Here is a 21,506-nt window from a genome sequence, read left to right as displayed (position 1 = left end):
CCAAATCCGGTTTGACAAAGAGATACCATCAAAACCCTCCTGTCACACTGGGGTTGGACTGGATGGCCTTTGGGATCCCAATTATAGGATTCGATGATCCAGAGGCTGTGTGGCCATCTGTCAGGGGGGTTTTGATTGTGTCCTTTTGCCTGTCAGACGGGAATTAGACTGGATGGCCTTTGGAATCCAAATTGCAGGATTCTATTATTGAGAGGCTGCGTGGCCATCTGTCAGGAGGGTTTTGATTGTGTCCTTTTGCCTGTCAGACAGGAATTAGACTGGATGGCCTTTGGGATCCAAATTGCAGGATTCTATGATTCAGGGGCTGTGTGGCCATCTGTCAGGAGGCTTTTGATGTTGTCTCTTTACCTGTCACACTGGGGTTGGACTGGATAGCCTTTGGGATTCCAATCTGAAGAGTTCTATGATCCGGAGGCTGTGTGGCCATCTGTAAGGAGGGTTTTGATGTTGTCTCTTTACCTGTCACACTGGGTTTAGACTGGATGGCCTTTGGGATCCCAATCTGAAGAGTTCTATGATTCAGAGGCTGTGTGGCCATCTGTCAGGAGGGTTTTGATGTTGTCTCTTTACCTGTCACACTGGGGTTGGACTGGATGACCTTTGTGATCCCAATTGTAGGATTTTATGATTCAGAGTCCCAATGTGAAGAGTTCTATGGCTCAGAGGCTGCATGGCCATCTGTCAGGAGGGTTTTGATGGTGTCCTTTTGCCTGTCAGACGGGAATTAGACTGGAAGGCCTTTGGGATCCCAATTTGAAGAGTTCTATGATTCAGAGGCTGTGTGGCCATCTGTCAGGGGTTTTTTGTTTGTGTCCTTTTGCCTGTCAGACGGGAATTAGACTGGCTGGCCTTTGGGATCCAAATTGTAGGGTTCTATGATTCAGAGGCTGCGTGGCCATCTGTCAGGAGGGTTTTGATGGTGTCTCTGCCGGTGATACGGGAGTTGGCCATCTGTGTGGCCATCTGTCAGGAGGGTTTTGATGGTGTCTCTTTACCTGTCACACTGGGTTTAGACTGGATGGCCTTCGGGATCCCAATTTGAAGAATTCTATGATTCAGAGGCTGTGTGGCCATCTGTCAGGAGGGTTTTGACGGTGTCCTTTTGCCTGTCAGACGGGAATTAGACGTTGAGATCCAAATTGTAGGATCCTATGATTCAAAGGCTGCATGGCCATCTGTCAGGAGGGTTTTGATGTTGTCTCTTTACCTGTTACACTGGGGTTGGACTGGATAGCCTTTGGGATTCCAATCTGAAGAGTTCTATGATCCGGAGGCTGTGTGGCCATCTGTCGGGAGGGTTTTGATGTTGTCTCTTTACCTGTCACATTGGGGTTGGACTGGATGGCCTTTGGGATACCAATTTGAAGAGTTCTATGATCCAGAGGCTGTGTGGCCATCTGTCAGGAGGGTTTTGATGCTGTCTCTTTACCTGTCACACTGGGGTTGGACTGGATGGCCTTTGTGATCCCAATTGTAGGATTTTATGATTCAGAGTCCCAATGTGAAGAGTTCTATGGTTCAGAGGCTGCATGGCCATCTCTCGGGGGGGGGGGGGGGGTTGATTTTGTCCTTTAGCCTGTCAGATGGGAATTAGACTGGATGGCCTTTGGGATCCCAATTTGAAGAGTTCTACGATCCATAGGCTGTGTGGCCATCTGTCAGGAGGCTTTTGATGTTGTCTCTTTACCTGTCACACTGGGTTGGGCTGGATGGCCTTTGTGATCCCAATTGTAGGATTTCATGATTCAGAGTCCCAATGTGAAGAGTTCTATGGTTCAGAGGCTGCATGGCCATCTGTCAGGAGGGTTTTGATTGTGTCCATTTGCCTGTCAGACAGGAATTAGACTGGGTGGCTTTTGGGATACTAACTGTAGTGTTCTATGATTCAGAGGCTGCATGGCCATCTGTCAGGAGGGTTTTGATGGTGTCTCTGCCGGTGATACGGGAGTTGGCCATCTGTGTGGCCATCTGTCAGGAGGGTTTTGATGTTGTCTCTTTACGTGTCACAATGGGGTTGGACTGAATGACCTTTGTGATCCCAACTGTAGGATTCTATGATTCAGAGGCTACATGGCCATCTGTCAGGAGGGTTTTGACGGTGTCCTTTTGCCTGTCAGACAGGAATTAGACTTTGAGATCCAAATTGTAGGATTCTATGATTCAAAGGCTACATGGCCATCTGTCAGGAGAGTTTTGATGGTGTCACTTTGCCTCTCAGACTAGGGTTGGACTGAATGACCTTTGGGATCCAAATTGTAGGATTCTATGATTCAGAGGCTGCATGGCCATCTGTCAGGGGTTTTTTGTTTGTGTCCTTTTGCCTGTCAGATGGGAATTATACTGGATGGCTTTTAGGATCCCAACTGTAGGAGGCCATCTGTCAGGAGGGTTTTGATGGACTGAATGACCTTTGCGATCCCAACTGTAGGATTCTATTATTCAGAGGCTGCGTGGCCATCTGTCAGGAGGGTTTTGATGGTGTCCATTTGCCTGTCAGACGGGAATTAGACTGGATGGCTTTTGGGATACTAACTGTAGTGTTCTATGATTCAGAGGCTGCATGGCCATCTGTCAGGAGGGTTTTGATGGTGTTTCTTTGCCTGTCAGACTAGGGTTGGACTGGGAAATGAAGTAGAGAGGGAAGCTGCATAGCCTAGTGGTTTGAGCCTCGGCCTACGACCCTGGAAAACGGGGTTCGAATCCCAGTTTGGCCACAACTGGGGAAAAGGGGGAGAGAAGAGAGAGGTAAACACAATTTAAAACAGATAAAACACACTTGAAAACGGGAAGCAACGGAGCCAAAGGAGAACAACAATAACAAACCACCACCATTGTAGGAGACAGGTTAAAGGGAAACCCGGTGGGTTGCCATGGAAACTTACAGTCGGCGCGCGGGTCGCAGCCGCCATTTTGAGGCTAACTCTCCTTTTGCCAGTAAGCCCCGCCCCTTTCGGGAAGGGAGGGGGAGAAAAGGAGCGACATCCGGGCATCTCGGAGATGAACTTCTCCTCAGTTTCCCTTGGCCTAGTTGTCAGTTGGAGCCTCTGCAGCACACACACAGTATGTGTTCTCCACAGGAATAATACTTTGTGATATAATAATAATAATACATTATATACCCTCATGTTGCCTGCCATTCCAAGCTAATAAACTCTCTCTCTGGTTGACTTACAGCTTTCCCCTTCATTCAGCACTGAAGCCTGGAAGAGTTGTACTCATTGGCCTGGCTTTTGTTTGTTTCCTTCTCAACGAAGGTCAGTGGTTTTAATTTATTTACTAAATAAGTAAGTAGCCCTACCCCATATGTGCCTTTGGAGTGAAGGGAAGGCCTTGAAATGGCTTTGAAAGGCTTGATTGTATTAATAAATCCATAATTTTATTATTTTCCCCTCATATTTTACTATTTTTTCCTTATTTTGTGTTATTTTACCTCATATTTTTATTATTTTTACTTCATTTCTATTACTTTTCCTTATTTTTTCTAATTTTACCTCATTTTTATTATTTTACCTCATATTTTTATTATTTTACCCCATGTTATATTTTATTATTTATTTTACCTCATATTTTGCTATTTAATGCTTGATTTTGTTAATAAATCATAATTTTATTATTTTTACCTCATATTTTACTATTTTTTCCTTATTTTGTGTTATTTTATCTCATATTGTTATTATTTTAACCTCATTTCTATTACTTTTTCTTATTTTTTTATTTTACCTCATATTTTTATTATTTTACCCCATATTATATTATTTTATTATTTATTTTACCTCATATTTTTATTATTCCCTATTTTTTTGCTTTTACCTCATCTTTTTAAAATTATTTTTCCTAAATTTTATTTGTTATTTTGTCCCATATTTTTAGTATTTTAAGCCTCACAATTTATTATTTTACCTCATATTTTTATGATTTTTCCTTATTTTTTTGTAAATTTACCTCATATTTTATTCTTTTTACCTGATATTATTTTACCTCATATTTCTATTCCTTATTTTTGCTTTTACCTCATCTTTTTATTATTTTCCTAAATTTTATTTGTTATTTTGTCGTATATTTTTATTATTTTAAACCTCATAATTTATTATTTTACCTCATATTTTTTATTTGTTTGTTATTTTTTCTTAGTTTGCCGCATGTTTTTATTATTTTAACCTCATATTTTTTTATTTTACCTCATATATTATTATTTTACCTCGTGCTTTTATTATTTTAACTTCATAATTTTACTATTTTACCTCATATTTTTATGATTTTTCCTTATTTTTTTGTAAATTTACCTCATATTTTATTCTTTTTACCTCATATTATTTTACCTCATATTTTTTATTATTTTACCTCATATCTCTGTTATTCCTTTTTTTGCTGTTACCTCATTTTTAAAATTATTTTTCCTTGATTTTATTTGTTATTTTGTTGCATATTTTTATTATTTTAACCTCATAACTTTATTATTTTATCTCATATATTATTATTCTATGTCATGCTTTTATTATTTTTAACTTCATAATTTTACTATTTTACCTCATATTTTTATGATTTTTCCTTATTTTTTTGTAATTTTACCTCCTATTTTTATTCTTTTTACCTCATTTTATCTCATATTTTTATGATTTTCCTTATTTTTTTCTAATTTTACCTCATATTTTTATTCTTTTTACCTCATATTATTTTACCTCATATTTTTATGATTTTCCTTAATTTTTTGTAATTTTACCTCATATTTTTATTCTTTTTACCTCATATTATTTTACCTCATATTTTTGTTTTTTCCTTATTTTTTGTTATATTACTTCATATTTTTATTATTTTACCTCTTATTATTTTACCTCATATTTTATTACTTTTTCCTTTTTGGTTATTTTACCTGATATATTTATTTTAATCTCTTTTTTTATTTTTACCTCATATTTTTGTTATTTTACCTCATATTTATTCTTTTTAACCTCATATTTTTATGGTCATATAAAACATTACATGGTCAGTGTAGAGCAGTGGTTCCCAACCTTTTTTTGACCAGGGAACTCTCTCCAACATTAGTACCAAAAGGGTTACGAATCAGTTTTTAGCCAACTTTGGATTCTGTTTGGTTATTTTGGGGTGCAGATTCAGAAAACTGCATTGGATAGACCACATCAGCTCTAGCTTCTGATACAGAACATATGCCATCCCGTAGTTACCATCTGCTTGCACACAGAAAACCATATTTTAGGTCTCGCGGCCCACAGGTTGGGAACTACTGGTGTAGAGTCAAATAATGCAGTTTAACTGCACTGAACTGGATTATATGGCCATGTGATGCAGTTCCATCTGCATTATAAAGGCAGTGTAGGTGTGGCCTAAATTGCTCTAAAAAGGGAAAGGAGCCATGGCAGTCTGAGTATATGGCCCCTTCCCCTTTGAAAATTGTTAAAGTACCTTGTATGAATACTATGAATCACTGTCCCCTTCCTCCATTATCTGTTTCCCTAAAGTGTTTCCCACTGAGATTAGAATTAATTAGTGCCAATTACTAATCAGATTACACACAGCTTCATGTATGCAGGGGAAATCTTTTTCTGAATGGAACTATTACCACAATGACATTGGGGTATTTAGCACAAATGGGTTGAAAAACAATTTTGTTTTTCACACATACCAAGCCCCTCTAATCCCCTCCTTCGAGGCTAGGAATTCTATTTGGGATTAATGGCATTCAGTTGCTGGAGAGCTTGTTAGTAACTAGTTACAACTAATGAATTATTTGTATTCTTGTCACTAGAAAGTTGCGGGAAACAACCAGTTATTACACCATGAAGTCATTAGAAGGTTGCAGGAAAGAGCCAGTACCCCATGAAATCACTAGAAAGTTGTGGGAAAAAGTCAGATGTTATCCCAAGAGATCACTAGAAAGTTGCAGGAAAGAGCCAGCTGTTACCACATGAAATCACTAGACTAGAGAGTTGCAGGAAAGAGCCAGCTATTACCATGTGATGTCACTAGAAGGTTGCAGGAAAGAGCCAGTTGTTACTTCTTGAGGTCGCTAGAAAGTTGCAGGAAAGAGCCAGCTGTTACCACATGAGGTCACTAGAGGGTTGCAGGAAAGAGCCAGATGTTATCCCAAGAGGTCACTAGAAAGTTGCAGGAAAGAGCCAGATTCTTCTGAGCAAGAATATCTTGTTTTCATGTCACAAAAGTTACCCCATGATGTCACTAGAAGGTTGCAGGAAAGAATCAGATGTTACCCCAAGAGGTCACTAGAAGTTGCAGGAAAGAAGCAGATGTTACCCCAAGAGGTCACTAGAGGGTTGCAGGAAAGAGCCAGCTGTTACTCTATGATTTCACTAGAAGGTTGCAGGAGAGTCAGATGTTATGCCAAGAGGTCACTAGAGGGTTGTAGGAAAGAGCCAGCTGTTACTCCATGATGTCACTAGAAGGATGCAAGAAAGAGCCACCTGCTATCCCAAGAGGTCACTAGAGGGTTACAGAAAAGAGCCAGGTGTTTCCCGAACAGGTCCCTAAAGACTCACAGAAAAGACCCAACTGTTACCCCAGCCAGTTTACCAACTGTTAGGATTTCTGGGAGTTGAAGGCCAAAACATCTGGGGACCCACAGGTTGAGAACCAGTGCACTAGAGAGTTGCCATGGAAACCCATCACACTAGAGGGAAAAAATCCATTTAAAATCTGGTTTCTGCCTCCTGCAGAATTCTGGGGTTTGTAATGTAATGATGGTATTAAAGGCTCCCCCTTAACTACAAACCCCAGAATTCTACAGGAGGCAGAAACCGGATTTCAGTTGGATTTTTTTCTCTAGTGTGATGAGGCCCCTAAAATCAGCCAGATGTCTCATTAACCGAGGGACAGAGAAAGTACTGCTTTGTATTCCTGTCTGGAGATAGAACTATCGCTATTGTCATAACACTACCATTATTTTTAGTAATAATAAATATCATTACAAAACACAAACCCTAAGCTAGCCAGACATAAAGAACCCGACCCCCTTTAGAAAAGCATAACACTCTGACACACACTGTGGCTGACAAGGCATCAAGCCAGCCAACTCCTCGGTGTATAGTCACAAAGAATCTCCCTCTTGATCCATTTTGGCAGCCTCATCCATCTCCTTGTTAATGCTGTCCAAGTTCTAATCAGATTCATTGGTCTCGCCTTCTTTTCTTCGTTGGGAGCCCGAATGAGCTCTTCTGCTTCTATTTTCTTCCCTCCGCTTTAAATTGTGACATAACCTGCCAGCCAGCCAGGCAAGGAAGCTGCCCATCAATCATTCACACTTCTTATCCTGGGATTTGGGGATGGTGTTACAACAGACCATAATTGTCCTGCGGAGGCAAAGGTTTTGACAAAGGTTTTAAAGCTAGATTCAAAAGGGAGCAAGCCAAAGTCAATTGATAGCCGTGATTGTAAAAATTTACATCTGTGGCTGCATGAGAATGATTCTTCTGAGCAAGAATATCTTGTTTTCATGTCACAAAAGGTTCCATTTTTGTAATTGAATCCACTAGTTAGTGCCCTATTCTCTGGGCCATCAGGAAGCAATATTCTGCAGGACATCCCTTAAAATCCTATCACCTAGGATCACCTAATATCACAAAGGACTACCACCTCACCCACCTCATAGGAAACCTGCTACAAAACAGGAGCTTTTTTGTTGAGGGCCAGGGCCAGAAAAGCAGATGGCGGAAACAGAAGAACGGCCTGCCTCAGGGGAGCATGCTTGCTCCATCCATGTTCAACTTCTACACAAATGACAAGCCACTGCCAGAAGGGACAGAGAGTTTTATCTATGCTGACGACCATGCCGTTTCTGCTCAAGCAGGGAGCTTTGAGATGGTAGCTCTCTGAAGCTCTGTGTGCTCTTACTGCCTATTACAGGGAAAACCAGCTGATCCCCAACCCATCTAAAACACAGACATGTGCCTTTCATCTCAAGAACAGAGAAGCATCCCGAGCTCTGAAGATCACCTGGGAAGGAATCCCACTGGAGCATTGCAGCGCACCCAAATACCTGGGAGTCACTCTGGACCGTGATCTTACCTACAAGAAGCACTGCCTGAACATCAAGCAAAAAGTGGGTGCTAGAAACAATATCATACGAAAGCTGACTGGCACAACCTGGGGATCACAACCAGATACAGTGAAGACATCTGCCCTTGCGCTGTGCTACTCTGCTGCTGAGTATGCATGCCCAGTGTGGAACACATCTCACCACGCTAAAACAGTGGATGTGGCTCTTAATGAGACATGCCGCATTATCATTTATTTATTTATTTATTTGCTTTATTTCTATACCACATTTTTCAGCCCAAACAGGCGACTCAATGCGGTTTACATGGTACAAGTTATCACAACAATGTCAGTGCTGTTAAAAAACGCAACAAATGCAACAACAAAATCAACAACATCAATCAACAACAATTAACAAAAACATACATAACGCCTCAGTGAAATCAGATCCGTTCTCATAATCCTTGTGCCATTCCTATGTTCCATTTACCGTCTTCCTATGTTCAGTTGCACTGTTTAACCAAACGCTTGTTCATAAAGCCAAGTCTTGACCTTTCTCCGAAACGCCAGCAACGAAGGTGCCTGTCTGATGTCTACCGGTAAGGCATTCCATAGCCGAGGTGCCACCACTGAGAAGGCCCTGTCTCTCATCCCCGCCAGGCGCACCTGTGACGCAGGCGGGATCGAGAGCAGGGCCTCCCCAGACGATCTTAATGTTAATCATGAGGTGTCTGCGCCCTACACCACTGGAGAAATTACACTGCTTAGCCGGTATTGCACCACCTGACATCCGCCGGGAAGTAGCAGCCAATAGTGAAAGGACCAAAGCAGAGACATCCCCAGCTCATCAACTGTTTGGATATCAGCCAGCACGTCAACGACTTAAATCAAGAAATAGTTTTCTAAGATCTACAGAGACACTCGCTGGAACACCTCAGCAAGTGAGAGTCCAAAAGTGGCAGTCTCAAACCCAGAACCTCAACCAATGGCTGATACCAAATGAGAGACTCCCCCCTGGGCACACAGAGGACTGGGCGACTTGGAAGGCGCTGAACAGACTGCGCTCTGGCACCCCGAGATGCAGAGCCAATCTTCAGAAATGGGGCTACAAAGTGGAATCCTCGACATGCGAGTGCGGAGAAGAACAAACCACTGACCACCTGCTGCAATGCACCCTGAGTCCTGCCACATGCACAAGGGAGGACCTTCTTGCAGCAACACCAGAAGCACTCCAAATGGCCAGATACTGGTCAATGGACATTTAATCAACTACCAAACTCACAAATTTTGTATTTTGTCTGTTTGTTTGTTTGCTTTGCTCTGTTAGAAATGTAATAATAATTGACTGGTTGCCCTGACACGACAAATAAAAACCTCTAAGTCCTCTCTTCTTTAAGCTAAACATATCCAGCTCCCTAATTGTTCCTCAGAAGGATTAGTTTCCAGACTGTTGATAGTCTTGGTCACCCTTCTATGGACATGTCTTATGTTTTTATTGATTTTATTGCTTTTAACTATGTATTTTTAATATTTCTGTGTTTAATTCCATTTTTCACCTTGAGCAAGCAAAGTTTATTGATTAGTCCACTGACCGTATCAACATTAAAAACAAAAACAGAAACGTACACAAATAGACAATAATCACTATCCTAGGACTCCCATAATAGTAAGCTAACACACATTCAAACTTGATTAAGTTAAAATATATTTAAAAATATCATCATTAAAATGCCAAGGTAAAATTTCAAACCACAAAAATTAAAAACCGGGATTGTGGTGCAGCTGGCTGATTATCAGCTGCATTAAGATCACTCTGACCAAAAGGTCATGAATTCGAAGCCAGCCCAAGTTGGAGTGGGTTTCCAACCAATTGTGTAGCCTGTTGTCGACCTTTGCAACCCGAAAGAGAGTTGCATCTGTCAAGTAGGAAAATTAGGTACCACCTTAAAGTGTGGGGAGGCTAAATTAACTAATTTATGAGGCCATAAAAAAAACTCCAGCAAAGCATTCCAGTGGGGAAGCATGCGGGGAATGCGGAAGTGCTTCATCAGTGTCTCAGATGGACGATGAAAGCGACAGCTCCCTGGCGGCCAGAAAAAAATTAAATAGCCTCTGTGTATGTCTGTATATGTTGTATGTCAAAATTGGCATTAAATGTTTGCCATATATGTGTACACTGTAATCTGCCCTGAGTCCCCTGTGGGGTGAGAAGGACGGAATATAAATGATGTAAATAATAATAAATAAATAAAAACGAAGGTTAAATTTAATTCTATTTTAATGTTTAAATGTGTTAGGTTTTAATTCTCACATTGTCATTGTTTTTATGGTTAACCACCTTGATTCTCCTTTGGTAGAAAAAAAGCGGGAGATATATACTGTGTGTGTGTATATCTCTGTTTGTGTGTGTTATATAATATAGGTTGCTGTGAGTTTTCCGCGCTGTATGGCTATGTTCCAGAAGCATTCTCTCCTGATGTTTAGTCCACATCTATGGCAGGCATCCTCAGAGGTTGTGAGGTCTTTTTGAAACTAAGTGGGGTTTATTTATCTGTGGAATAATGTCCAGGGTGGGAGAAAGAACTCTTGTCTGATTGAGACAACTGTGAATGTTGCAATCGGACACCTTGATTGCATTGAATGGCCTTGCAGCTTCAAAGCTTGGCTGGTTGCTGCCTGGGGGAATCCTTTGTTGGGAGGTGTTGGGTGGCCCCAATTGTTTCATGTCAGGAATTCCCGTTTTGATTTTTTTAAAAAATTTATTAAACATTTCAAACATCAACACAAGGAAAGAGGGAGAACAATAATATAGAAGATTAATTTATTTATCGTGTCATCAGCAACCATTGTATTACAATTCTAACAGAGCAAAACAAACACAGAGATTAAAAAGAAAAAAAAAGAAAAAGAAGATAGGAAAGTAGGAAACCCGAAAAGAGAAAAAGCAAAAAAGAGGGAAAAAAACACACAAAAAGGAAAAGAACACGCATCACCAACACCTCTCAACACTTCTTAAAATGACTTCCACTCCAGCCTCAGGATCTTCTATAAATATTTCTTAATCCAATCTATGTATTCTTGTCTTCCATTTTTCTTCTCATCTTTTCATAATCATAGAAGGGGGACCAATCTGTCCTTTTCATCGATTTTCCGGTATTTTTCCTCATCAAAAAAGATAATTCGTCCATCTCTCTTATGGAGGAATTCCCCTGTTTTTTGAGTGTTGCTCTTTATTTATTTGTTTACTCTGATTTTAACAAAGGATTCTCCCCAGGCAGGAAGCAGCCAAGCTTTGAAGCTGCAAGACCATTAAATGCTAATCAAGGTGGCCAATTTCAACAATCAGACCAGAGTTCTTTCTCTCTCCCTGGACATCATTCCACAGATACTTGCCTAGTTTCCAACAGAAGTCACAACCTCTGAGGATGCCTGACATAGATGTGGGTGAAATGTCAGGAGAGAATGCTTCTGGACATGGCCAGACAGCCTGGAAAACTCACAGCGACACAGTGATTCCGGCTATGAAAGCCTTCGACAACTCGTTATATAAGTTCATCTTGTTGATATCATTTTTTCCTCTCTTTTATATATATAATAAAACTGTTTATTGTTGTTATGGTACATAACAGAAAAGCAAATTGTGGCAAATATAATCAGGTTACAATATTTTTGACGTGTACATGCCTATCTACCTTAGTCAATCAGCCATTTAATTTTGACATTAAGTACACATTGTTATCAGTTACTTAATACATATAACTTGCTATTTCTGCCTGTTTTCCACTACTTTCAGTCAAAGCTTTGTTGATATCATTTTTGAACTTAAGAATTGGTTTGAGTCATGGGGTTCTGGCTCAGAATATATCACTTTTCACTTGGGACAGATGCTTGCTCAGGGCTCATTCTACCTTATCTTCTTTTATTTCTTTGCATTCATTCCTATCATAGCCCTCATTGTCCCTATGACCAAGTCATTGAACACTCGCATTGAGCATTCTGACCTTTTGCTCCTTGTCTGCTCTTCATTTGAAGAGTCTCATCTTTTGCCCAAAGAGGATTTTCTTTCTTTTTTCACTGTGGATAGTCTTTTTTTGCCTTCTTTCCTGAGATTATCCCTGGCTTTTGTCCAGAGTTCTTCAGATTCCCTGTCAATTAGGCTTAGTAGTATACATCTATTATTTACATGGTCTTTCAATTCCAGACATGGCTATGTCTGCACGTTCCATCTTTACAGCTTTCCCTTTTCAATTCTTCTTACCTTCCATTGCGCAGACCTTTCTCCAGGTGAATATCCTTTCAGCTTGAGTAGTTGCATTGCTAGACACAGGGCTACTTGCACTTGTCTTCTGTTCTTTCTCACTAACCAGTTGAGTGCCACTGGAATCCTGGGAGTTGACGTTTCACAAGATCTTTAGCCTTTCCTCCCAAAGTGAAGAGAGAGAGGGCCAGAAGACAGTTCCACCTTGTCTCCTGCACTATACTAATAGTATAATATTATAATAAAGGTAAAGGTAGTCCCCTGACATTAAGTCCAGTCATGTCTGACTCTGGGGTGTGGTGCTCATCTCCATTTCTAAGCCGAAGAGCCAGTGTTGTCCGTAGACACCTCCAAGGTCATGTGGCCGGCATGACTGCATGGAGCGCCGTTACCTTCCCGCTGGAGCGGTACCTATTGATCTACTCACATTTGTATGTTTTCGAACTGTTAGGTTGGCAGAAGCTAGGGCTGACAGCAGAAGCTCACGCCGCTCCCCGGAATCGAACCTTTCGATCAACAAGCTCAGCAGCTCAGTGCTTTAACCCACTGTGCCACCGGGGATAATGTAGTATATTGTGTGTGTGAGTATGTGTGTGTGTATGTGTGTACATATATATAGAGATAGATGGATAGATAGATAGATAGATTACTTGCCGTCCCCTGCCATGCGTTGCTGGGGGTTCTGTGTGGGAGGTTTGGCCCAATTCTATCGTTGGTGGGATTCAAAATGCTCTGTGATTGTAGGTGAACTATAAATCCCAGCAACTACAACTCCCAAATGTCAAGATTCTATTTTCCCCAAACTCCACCAGTGTTCACATCTGGGCATATTGAGTATTCGTGTTGAGTTTGGTCCAGATCCATCATTGTTTGAGTCCACAGTGATCTCTGGATGTAGGTGAACTACAACTCCAAAACCAAAGGACGCTGCCCACCAAAGCCATCCATTATTTTCTGTTGGTCATGGGAGAACTGTGTGCCAAGTTTGGTTCAATTCCATCGTTGGTGGGGTTCAGAATGCTCTTTGATTGTAGGTGAACTATAAATCCCAGCAACTACAACTCCCAAATGACAAAATCAATTTATTTGAGTGAAGAACATACATTGGGTTGTTTGGTGTCTTGTGTCCAAATTTGGTGTCAAATTTGCCTGGCCATAGGTTTTTAAATGCTGCATGTTATTGTTATTGTTTATTGCTTATTGTGTATTTTTGTTTTTGATTTTTATTTTAACTGTTTGTATTGATTATTTGTTATTGCCTTTGTTTATTGATGTGCTGTGGGCTTGGCCTCATGTAAGCCGCACTGAGTCCCTTGGGGAGATGGTAGCAGGGTACAAATAAAATTATTATTATTATTATTAGTAGTAGTAGTAGTAGTATTAGTAGTATTAGTATTATTAATTCGTCCAGTGGTTTTTGAGTTCTGTTAATCCCACAAACGAACATTACATTTTTATTTATATAGACTAGCAGTGCTCACCACGCGTTGCTGTGGCAAACCTTCCCTCCCTCTTTCTCTCCTTTCTTTCTCTCCTTCCTTCCCTCCCTCTTTCCTTCCTTCCGCTCTTTTTCTTTCCTTTCTTCATTCCCTACTTCTTTCTTCCTTCTCTATCTGTTTCTTTCCTCGCTTCCTTTGGTCTTTGGCTCCATCTTACCTTGTCTCCTTCCCTCCCTCCCTCCCTCCCTCCCTCCTTCTTTCTCCCTTTCATTCCTTCTCTCCTTCCTTCCTTCCTTCCCTCTCTCTTTCCTTTTTTCTTTCACTTTTTAATTTCCTTCTATCCTTCCTTCCTTCTCTACCTTTATTTGTTTCTTTCCCTCCTTCTCTCCTTCCTTCCTTCTTTCCCTCCTTCTCTCCTTCCTTCCTTCCTTCCTTCCTTCCTTCCTTCCTTCCTTCCTTCCTTCCTTCTCCCTTTCTGTGTATATGTGTTTTGTGTGTGTATATATGTCTGTATATATTTGTGTATATGTGTATATATGTGTGTTTGTGTATATATGTGGTTTTGTGCATGAGTCGTAATGTATATTTTTCTTTTTTTGGCTTTTTAAGGCTCTTCTGCTGTGTTTTTCAATGTTTTTATTTACTTGTTGGCCTGATAGGTGTCTTGTGTCCAAATTTGGTGTCAATTTGTCCAGTGGTTTTTTAGTTATGTTAATCCCAGAAACGAACTTTACATTTTTATTTATATAGATTGACCAGTAGCTGCTGCATTTCCCACCCTCGGCTTATACTCGAGTCTTCACACTGAATGCTGTCTTCACACTGGATTTTCATAGTCATTCTCAAAAGTGTTATGTTATTAATTCCTGTTCATATTTACATGCTTTAGACCAGGCGTAATTTACCAGGAAGGTAATGCTCAAGATCCTGCAAGGAAGACTCCAGCAATACATGGAGCGAGAGTTGCCAGATGTTCAAGCTGGGTTTAGAAAAGGCAGAGGAACGAGAGACCAGATTGCCAATATCCGCTGGATAATGGAGAAAGGCAGGGAGTTTCAGAAAAACATCTACTTCTGCTTCATTGACTATTCTAAAGCCTTTGACTGTGTGGATCATAATAAATTGTGGCAAGTTCTTGGTGGGATGGGCATCCCAAGCCCCCTTCCCTCTCTCCTGAGGAATCTGTACAAGGACCAAGGAGCAACAGTAAGAACTGACCACGGAACAACAGACTGGTTCCAGATTGGGAAAGGCGTACGGCAAGGCTGCATCCTCTCACCCAACCTTTTTAACTTGTATGCAGAACACATCATGCGAGAATGTGCGGGGCTGGATGAATGCAAAGCTGGGGTGAAAATTGTTGGAAGAAACATTAACAACCTCAGATATGCAGATGACACCACTCTGATGGCCGAAAGCGAGGAGGAGCTGAGGAGCCTTCTAATCAAGGTGAAAGAAGAAAGCGCAAAAGCCGGGTTGCAGCTAAACGTCAAAAAAACCAAGATTATGGCAACAAGAATGATTGACAACTGGGAAATAGAGGGAGAAAACGTGGAGGCTGTGACAGACTTTGTATTTCTAGGCGCAAAAATTACTGCAGATGCAGACTGTGGCCAGGAAATCAGAAGACGCTTCCTTCTTGGGAGGAGAGCAATGTCCAGTCTCGATAAAATAGTAAAGAGTAGAGACATCAGACTGGCAACAAAGATCCGCCTAGTCAAAGCCATGGTATTCCCTGTAGTAACCTACGGATGTGAGAGCTGGACCTTAGGGAAGGCTGAGCAAAGGAAGAGAGATGATTTTGAGCTGTGGTGTTGGAGGAAAGTTCTGAAAGTGCCTTGGACTGCGAGAAGATCCAACCAGTCCATCCTCCAGGAAATAAAACCCGACTGCTCATTGGAGGGAAGGAGACTAGAGACAAAGTTGAAGTACTTTGGCCACATCATGAGGAGACAGCAAAGCCTGGAGAAGACAATGATGCTGGGGAAAGTGGAAGGCAAAAGGAAGAGGGGCCGACCAAGGGCAAGATGGATGGATGGCATCCTTGAAGGGACTGGATTGACTTTGAAGGAGCTGGGGGTGGTGACGGCCGACAGGGAGCTCTGGCGTGGGCTGGTCCATGAGGTCACGAAGAGTCGGAGACGACTGAACGAATGAACAACAGCAAAGACCAGGCGTGGGCAAACCTTGGCCCTCCAGGCCCTACTGGCTGTTAGGAATTGTGGGAGTTGAAGTCCAAAACACCTGGAGTGCCGATGTATGCCCATGCCTGCTTTAGACAAAACTGGACTTTAGGAAACTATTTTCTAGTTTTTTTCCCCTATACTGCAGAATGCCAGAATTGAAGACTAAGGTTAAATTTCCTACATTTAAAAGGGTATTTTTTATTTCAAAATCCGTGGCAATGGTATGATCCTAACTGATCTCATATGATGCGGATACAAGCTTAGCATTTTGCTGGGAGCTGTGTTATTACTGTTATTGCAAGCATTTCAAAACCTCCTGATTCATCAGAGGCACCTTTTTAAATCAACCAAAAGGCATTTTAACGAGTCCATCCATCTGACTCTCCTTGGCAGCTAAGATGACACAGGCCTTTCTCTCCTGGAAGCGATTTCCATTCAATTGTGAGGAAGATTGGATTGCAGCTTGTTGCCAGAGTGAGCCAGCAAGCCTTTGCTCCATAATTAAATCACAGTCTTATAATCTTATAACTCTTGGCCCAGGGGCTCGCTTGTTTTTCATGTCCTTCCGAACTTGCAACATCCATTATAAGGTCAAAAGCCAATCTGATTTAATGGTGGAAAGCTCTTAGCCGTTAAAATGTAGATTTAGGAAGCTAGGCAGTATTATGCAGTCGAACGATGGCTTTTTCTCTCTCTCTTTTTGAATTGCTGTACATTTCTGTAATGCCTATAATAATCCAATCTTGATTTTATACAAAGGGATGCCATTTTACTATACCACTGTATGTCATGCATCTTGATGTCTCCTCTAACTATTGGATTCTGTGAGAGAAAAAGCAGGGTATCAATAAACATATTAATAATAATAATAACCCCACCTCCTCCAAGATGAACTGAACCACCTCAACTGGGCTCTCCAGACCAATGGATACTCCACCTCAGACATCAGAAGAGCTGCAAGACCAAGAACAAGCCACGAGAGTAAAGATGAAGATCCACCCAGAGGAAAAGTGTTCCTGCCATGCATCAAGGGAACCACTGACCGCAGAGGGAAGCTGATGAGGAAACACAACATACAAACAATCTACAAACCCACCAAGAAAATCCAACAAATGCTACGTTCAGCAAAGGGCAAGAGGAATCCTCTCACCTCTGCAGGAGTCTACCGTATACCATGCAGCTGTGAACAAGTCTACAGAGGGACCACCAAACGCAGCATTGCCCAGACACGCATCAAGGAACATGAAAGGCACTGCAGACTACTTCAACCAGAGAAGTCAGCCATAGCAGAGCACCCGATGAACCAGCCTGGACACAGCATATTATTTGAGCACACAGAAATGCTGGACCACACCAACAACCACCATGTCAGACTACACAGAGAAGCCATTGAAATCCACAAGCATGTTGACAATTTCAACAGAAAGGAAGAGACCATGAAAATGAACAAAATCTGGCTACCAGTATTAAAAAACTCTAAAATTACAACAGCAAAACAGCAGAGAGGAAACAACCAAGCACATCTTAACACCTCTCAACAAAAGATTTTCCCAGGCTCAGCCAGGCCTTCAAATGCTAATGAAGGTGGTCAGTTGAAACATTCACACCTAGCTCCAGCAGAGAAGAGCTCTTTGCCCCACCCCAGCCGTTGCACAGATATATAAACCCATTGTCCTAATTCCAACAGACCTCACTACCTCTGAGGATGCTTGCCATAGATGCAGGCGAAACGTCAGGAGAGAATACCTCTAGAACATGGCCCTATAGCCCAAAAAAACCCACAAGAACCTAGTGATTCCAGCCATGAAAACCTTCGACAATACAATAATAATAATAATAATAATAATATATTTATTTACAGTATTTGTATACAGCTTTTCTCACCCCGAGGGGGACTCAAAGCAGTTTCCACATAGGTAATGGCAAAATTCAATGCCAGTACAAACAATTAATAATAATAATAATAATAATAATAATAATAAACCTTTATTTATACCCCGCTACCATCTCCCGAAGGACTCGGTGCGGCTTACAAGAGGCCAAGCCAAAATACATCAGTAAAACACAACAACAACAATACAATAATAATAAAAATTACAATTATACATTACAATTAGACATAAATCAAATTAAAAATAAACCCATAAGCAGTAAAACAATCATTAAAACAATAAAAGTCTCATCCGTCAAATCACCGTTCCAGTCATTGTCTTTCTGAATTGCTGCATACATTTGCTTCTACTGCCCAAAGGCCTGGTCCCAAAACCATGATTTAATTTTTTTTCTAAAAGCCAGGAGGGAGGGAGCAGATCTTAGCTCATTTGGGAGTATGTTCCACAGGCGGGGGGCCACAGCCGAGAAGGCCCTGTCTCTCATCCCCGCCAGGCGCATCTGTGCTCTTGACGGGAGCGAGAGCAGGGCCTCTCCGGATGATCTTAGATTACGAGATGGGACGTAGGAGTGGATGCGTTTGGACAAGTAAGCTGGGCCAGAAGTGTATAGAGCTTTATAGGTCAAAAGCAGCACTTTGAATTATTATTATTACTAATTATTATATTAATTATTATTAATATTATTATTATATATTATTATTATTATTAATAATAATAATAATAATAATTTTATAACTCTTGGGAAAAAGGCTTTGAGGTGACTTCCGTCTTTGCCTTCCAGGTGCATTTACATGGAGAAAGTAGACCCCGAGATCTCGCTCTTGTTCCAATGCCCGTCTGCTAAGGGCATCACAGAGGCTCAGGTCCAGGTTGAGCTGTCCCCTTTGTATGACCGGCGCCCATTGCTTGGAGACCAGATTCAGATTGAGGCCACTTGGGCAGAGCGCTGCAAGCAGAACCCGTGGCTCTTTGACGGGGACAAATTCCGCCTGCATTCCGTCAAACTGGACGGAGCCGTTCTGACTTTCCTTCTTGGGCTTACTTGCTACAAAGACTTTGTGGGCACCAACTTGGGCGATGGAGCCGCACGCCTGCAGCAGCAGGGCTGGGAGGACTTTGGGGACAGACAAGCCTACCTGGCCCAGCCCTTGGGGGTGGGCGCCATGCTGCACACAGCAGACGACAAGTTCGTTTTTTTGAAGCGGAGCCTCCTAGTAGGGGAAGCACCTGGGAAGGTTGACATTCCTGGCGGGCATCCCGAACCACAGGTTAGTCTGGTCTGATTGCAAGTAGAGAGAAGAGGGCAAACTTGTAGAAATACTGTAAATACTGTAGTTCTTTGATTCTAAGACGCACCTTAACTTCAGTACCACCACCGCTGAAAAAGCTTTATATGCTATTTATTTATTTATTTATTTATCTATCGTGTCAGGAGCAAACCAAAACAGTTGTATTGCATTAAAAACAAACAAACAAGCAAACAAAACTCAAAGTTTGCAGGCTTGGTGTTCTATTAAATGTCCTTTGACCAGAGGCTGGCCACTTGAAATGCCTCTGGTGTTGCTAGTGTAAATACTAATACTATAAAGGTAAAGGTAGTCCCCTGACACTAAGTCCAGTCGTGCCTGACTCTGGGGTGTGGTGCTCATCTCCATTTCTAAGCCGCAGAGCCAGCGTTGTCCGTAGACACCTCCAAGGTCATGTGGCCGGCATGACTGCATGGAGCGCCGTTACCTTCCCGCCGGAGCAGTACCTATTGATCTACTCACATTTGCATGTTTCGAACTGCTAGGTTGGCAGAAGCTAGGGCTGACAGCGGAAGCTCACGCCGCTCCCCGGAATCGAACCTGCGACCTTTCGATCAACAAGCTTAGCAGCTCAGTGCTTTAACCCACTGCGCCACCGGGGGCTCCACTAATACTATATACTAGTGTAAATAATAATATTTATTATTTATTTATTTTATTTATTTATTTACAGCTTTTATATTCCGCCCTTCTCACCCCGCAGGGGACTCAGGGCGGATTACAGTGTACACATATATGGCAAACATTCAATGCCAATTTTTGACATACAAACATATACAGACATACACAGAGGCTATTTAACTTTTTCTGGCCGCCAGGGGAGCTGTCACTTTCATTGTCCATTTGTGACGCTGATGAAGCATTTCCGCATTCCCCGCATGCTTCCCCGCTGGAATGCTTTGCTGGAGTCTTCTTTATGGCCTCATAAATCAGTTAATTTAGCCTCCCCACACTTTAAGGTGGTACCTAATTTTCCTACTTGACAGATGCAACTGTCTTTCGGGTTGCAAAGGTCGACAACAGGCTACACACAATTGGTTGGAAACCCACTCCAACCCGGGCTGGCTTCGAACTCATGACCTTTTGGTCAGAGTGATCTTAATGCAGCTGACACTCAGCCAGTTGTGCCACAATCCCGGTGCAGTATATACGGTATATACGAGTATATACAGTAAGTATATACAGTGCAGTATATATGAGTATATACAGTAAATCCTTTTCTTTTCAGGTTGTGAGAGGAAGCACCGCCTTGGAGGGACCCATCTGCCATCAAGACCTCCAGGGTGACTTGGTTGTCCAGGAATTATTCTCCTCTGTTCTCCGGGAGATTCAAGATGAGGTGAGGGGATGCAAGGATAAGAGGGGCTACCTTTGAACTGCTTTGCCCATTATACACATCATGTGCTAACCCCTGCCCTTTGATGCCTTCCAGGTGAACCTCCCATCGGCAACACTGAGTAGCCCTGTGTTACTGGGGATTGCTCGGAATGAGACCAGCGCAGGGCGGTGCAGCGTGGAATTCTATGTCAGGTAATGCGTTAAATCATAAAAAAGTGCAAGAAGTGTTTGTGACGCCAAATAATGTTATGAATAACTTTCCCACATTGGAAAAGAATATCCCACTTCTGACACCAAATATGTCATAAGTACTTCTATAAGGTTCTTCTATTCCGCTTTTAGTGAGACAGGTTGCATTAGGCACTTTCAGAGGAAAAGTAGACACAGACTCCAGTACTGGGTTTTATACTTACTTACTTACTTACTTACTTAGGCAATCCCTCGTTGGCCGAGTAGGATAGTCCTCCAGGATCAGAATTCTTGTGAGTCTGTAGGTGGCTGTGGAGCCCTATTCTTGATCTGCATCTTCCGCGGTATGGGCATTGGTTTCCAGGTGGAAGGGGGTCCCGGTCGGGGTTGGCTTGACGCGCCTTCCTCTTGGCACGTTTCTCTCTTTCACCCTCCATTCATGCCTCTTCAAATTCTGCAGCACTGCTGGTCACAGCTGACCTCCAGCTGGAGCCCTCGAGGGCCAGGGCTTCCCAGTTCTCAGTGTCTATGCCAGAGTTTTTAAGGTTGGCTTTGAGCCCATCTTTCAATCTCTTTTCCTGCTCACCAACATTCCGTTTTCCATTCTTGAGTTCGGAATAGAGCAACTGCTTTGGGAGACGGTGGTTGGGCATCCGGACAACGTAGCCAGTCCAGCGAAGTTGATGACGGAGGACCATTGCTTCAGTGCTGGTGGTCTTTGCTTCTTCCAGCACGCTAACGTTTTTCTGCTTGTCTGCCCAAGAGATTTGCAGGATTTTCCGGAGGCAGCGCTGATGGAATCATTCCAGGAGTTGCATGTGACGTCTGTAGACAGTCCACGTCTCGCAGGCATATAGCAGGGTTGGGAG

General features: G+C 42.1%; 2 protein-coding genes across 3 annotated transcripts in view; one reads left to right on the top strand and one right to left on the bottom strand.

The window, feature by feature from the left end:
- DNAJC4 (DnaJ heat shock protein family (Hsp40) member C4) overlaps positions 1–2,974 on the bottom strand; it is a 37,379-nt gene extending 34,405 nt beyond the window's left edge. The window contains exon 1 of the mRNA XM_060758424.2: positions 2,904–2,974. The gene's annotated coding sequence lies outside the window, so the exon portion shown is untranslated. The remainder of the gene's footprint in view (positions 1–2,903) is intronic.
- Positions 2,975–21,506, top strand: part of NUDT22 (nudix hydrolase 22) — a 37,334-nt gene continuing 18,802 nt past the window's right edge. For both annotated transcript variants that reach the window (XM_067472480.1, XM_060758423.2), the window contains exons 1-5: positions 2,975–3,081; positions 3,196–3,275; positions 18,585–19,071; positions 20,339–20,449; positions 20,543–20,640. In XM_067472480.1, coding sequence (XP_067328581.1) covers positions 3,019–3,081; positions 3,196–3,275; positions 18,585–19,071; positions 20,339–20,449; positions 20,543–20,640 — 839 coding nt within the window. In that variant the 5' untranslated portion in view covers positions 2,975–3,018. The remainder of the gene's footprint in view (positions 3,082–3,195; positions 3,276–18,584; positions 19,072–20,338; positions 20,450–20,542; positions 20,641–21,506) is intronic.

Source organism: Anolis sagrei, chromosome 12 (assembly GCF_037176765.1).
Source record: "Anolis sagrei isolate rAnoSag1 chromosome 12, rAnoSag1.mat, whole genome shotgun sequence".
NCBI lineage: Eukaryota > Metazoa > Chordata > Lepidosauria > Squamata > Dactyloidae > Anolis > Anolis sagrei.
This window is presented reverse-complemented; position numbering and strand designations above follow the sequence as displayed.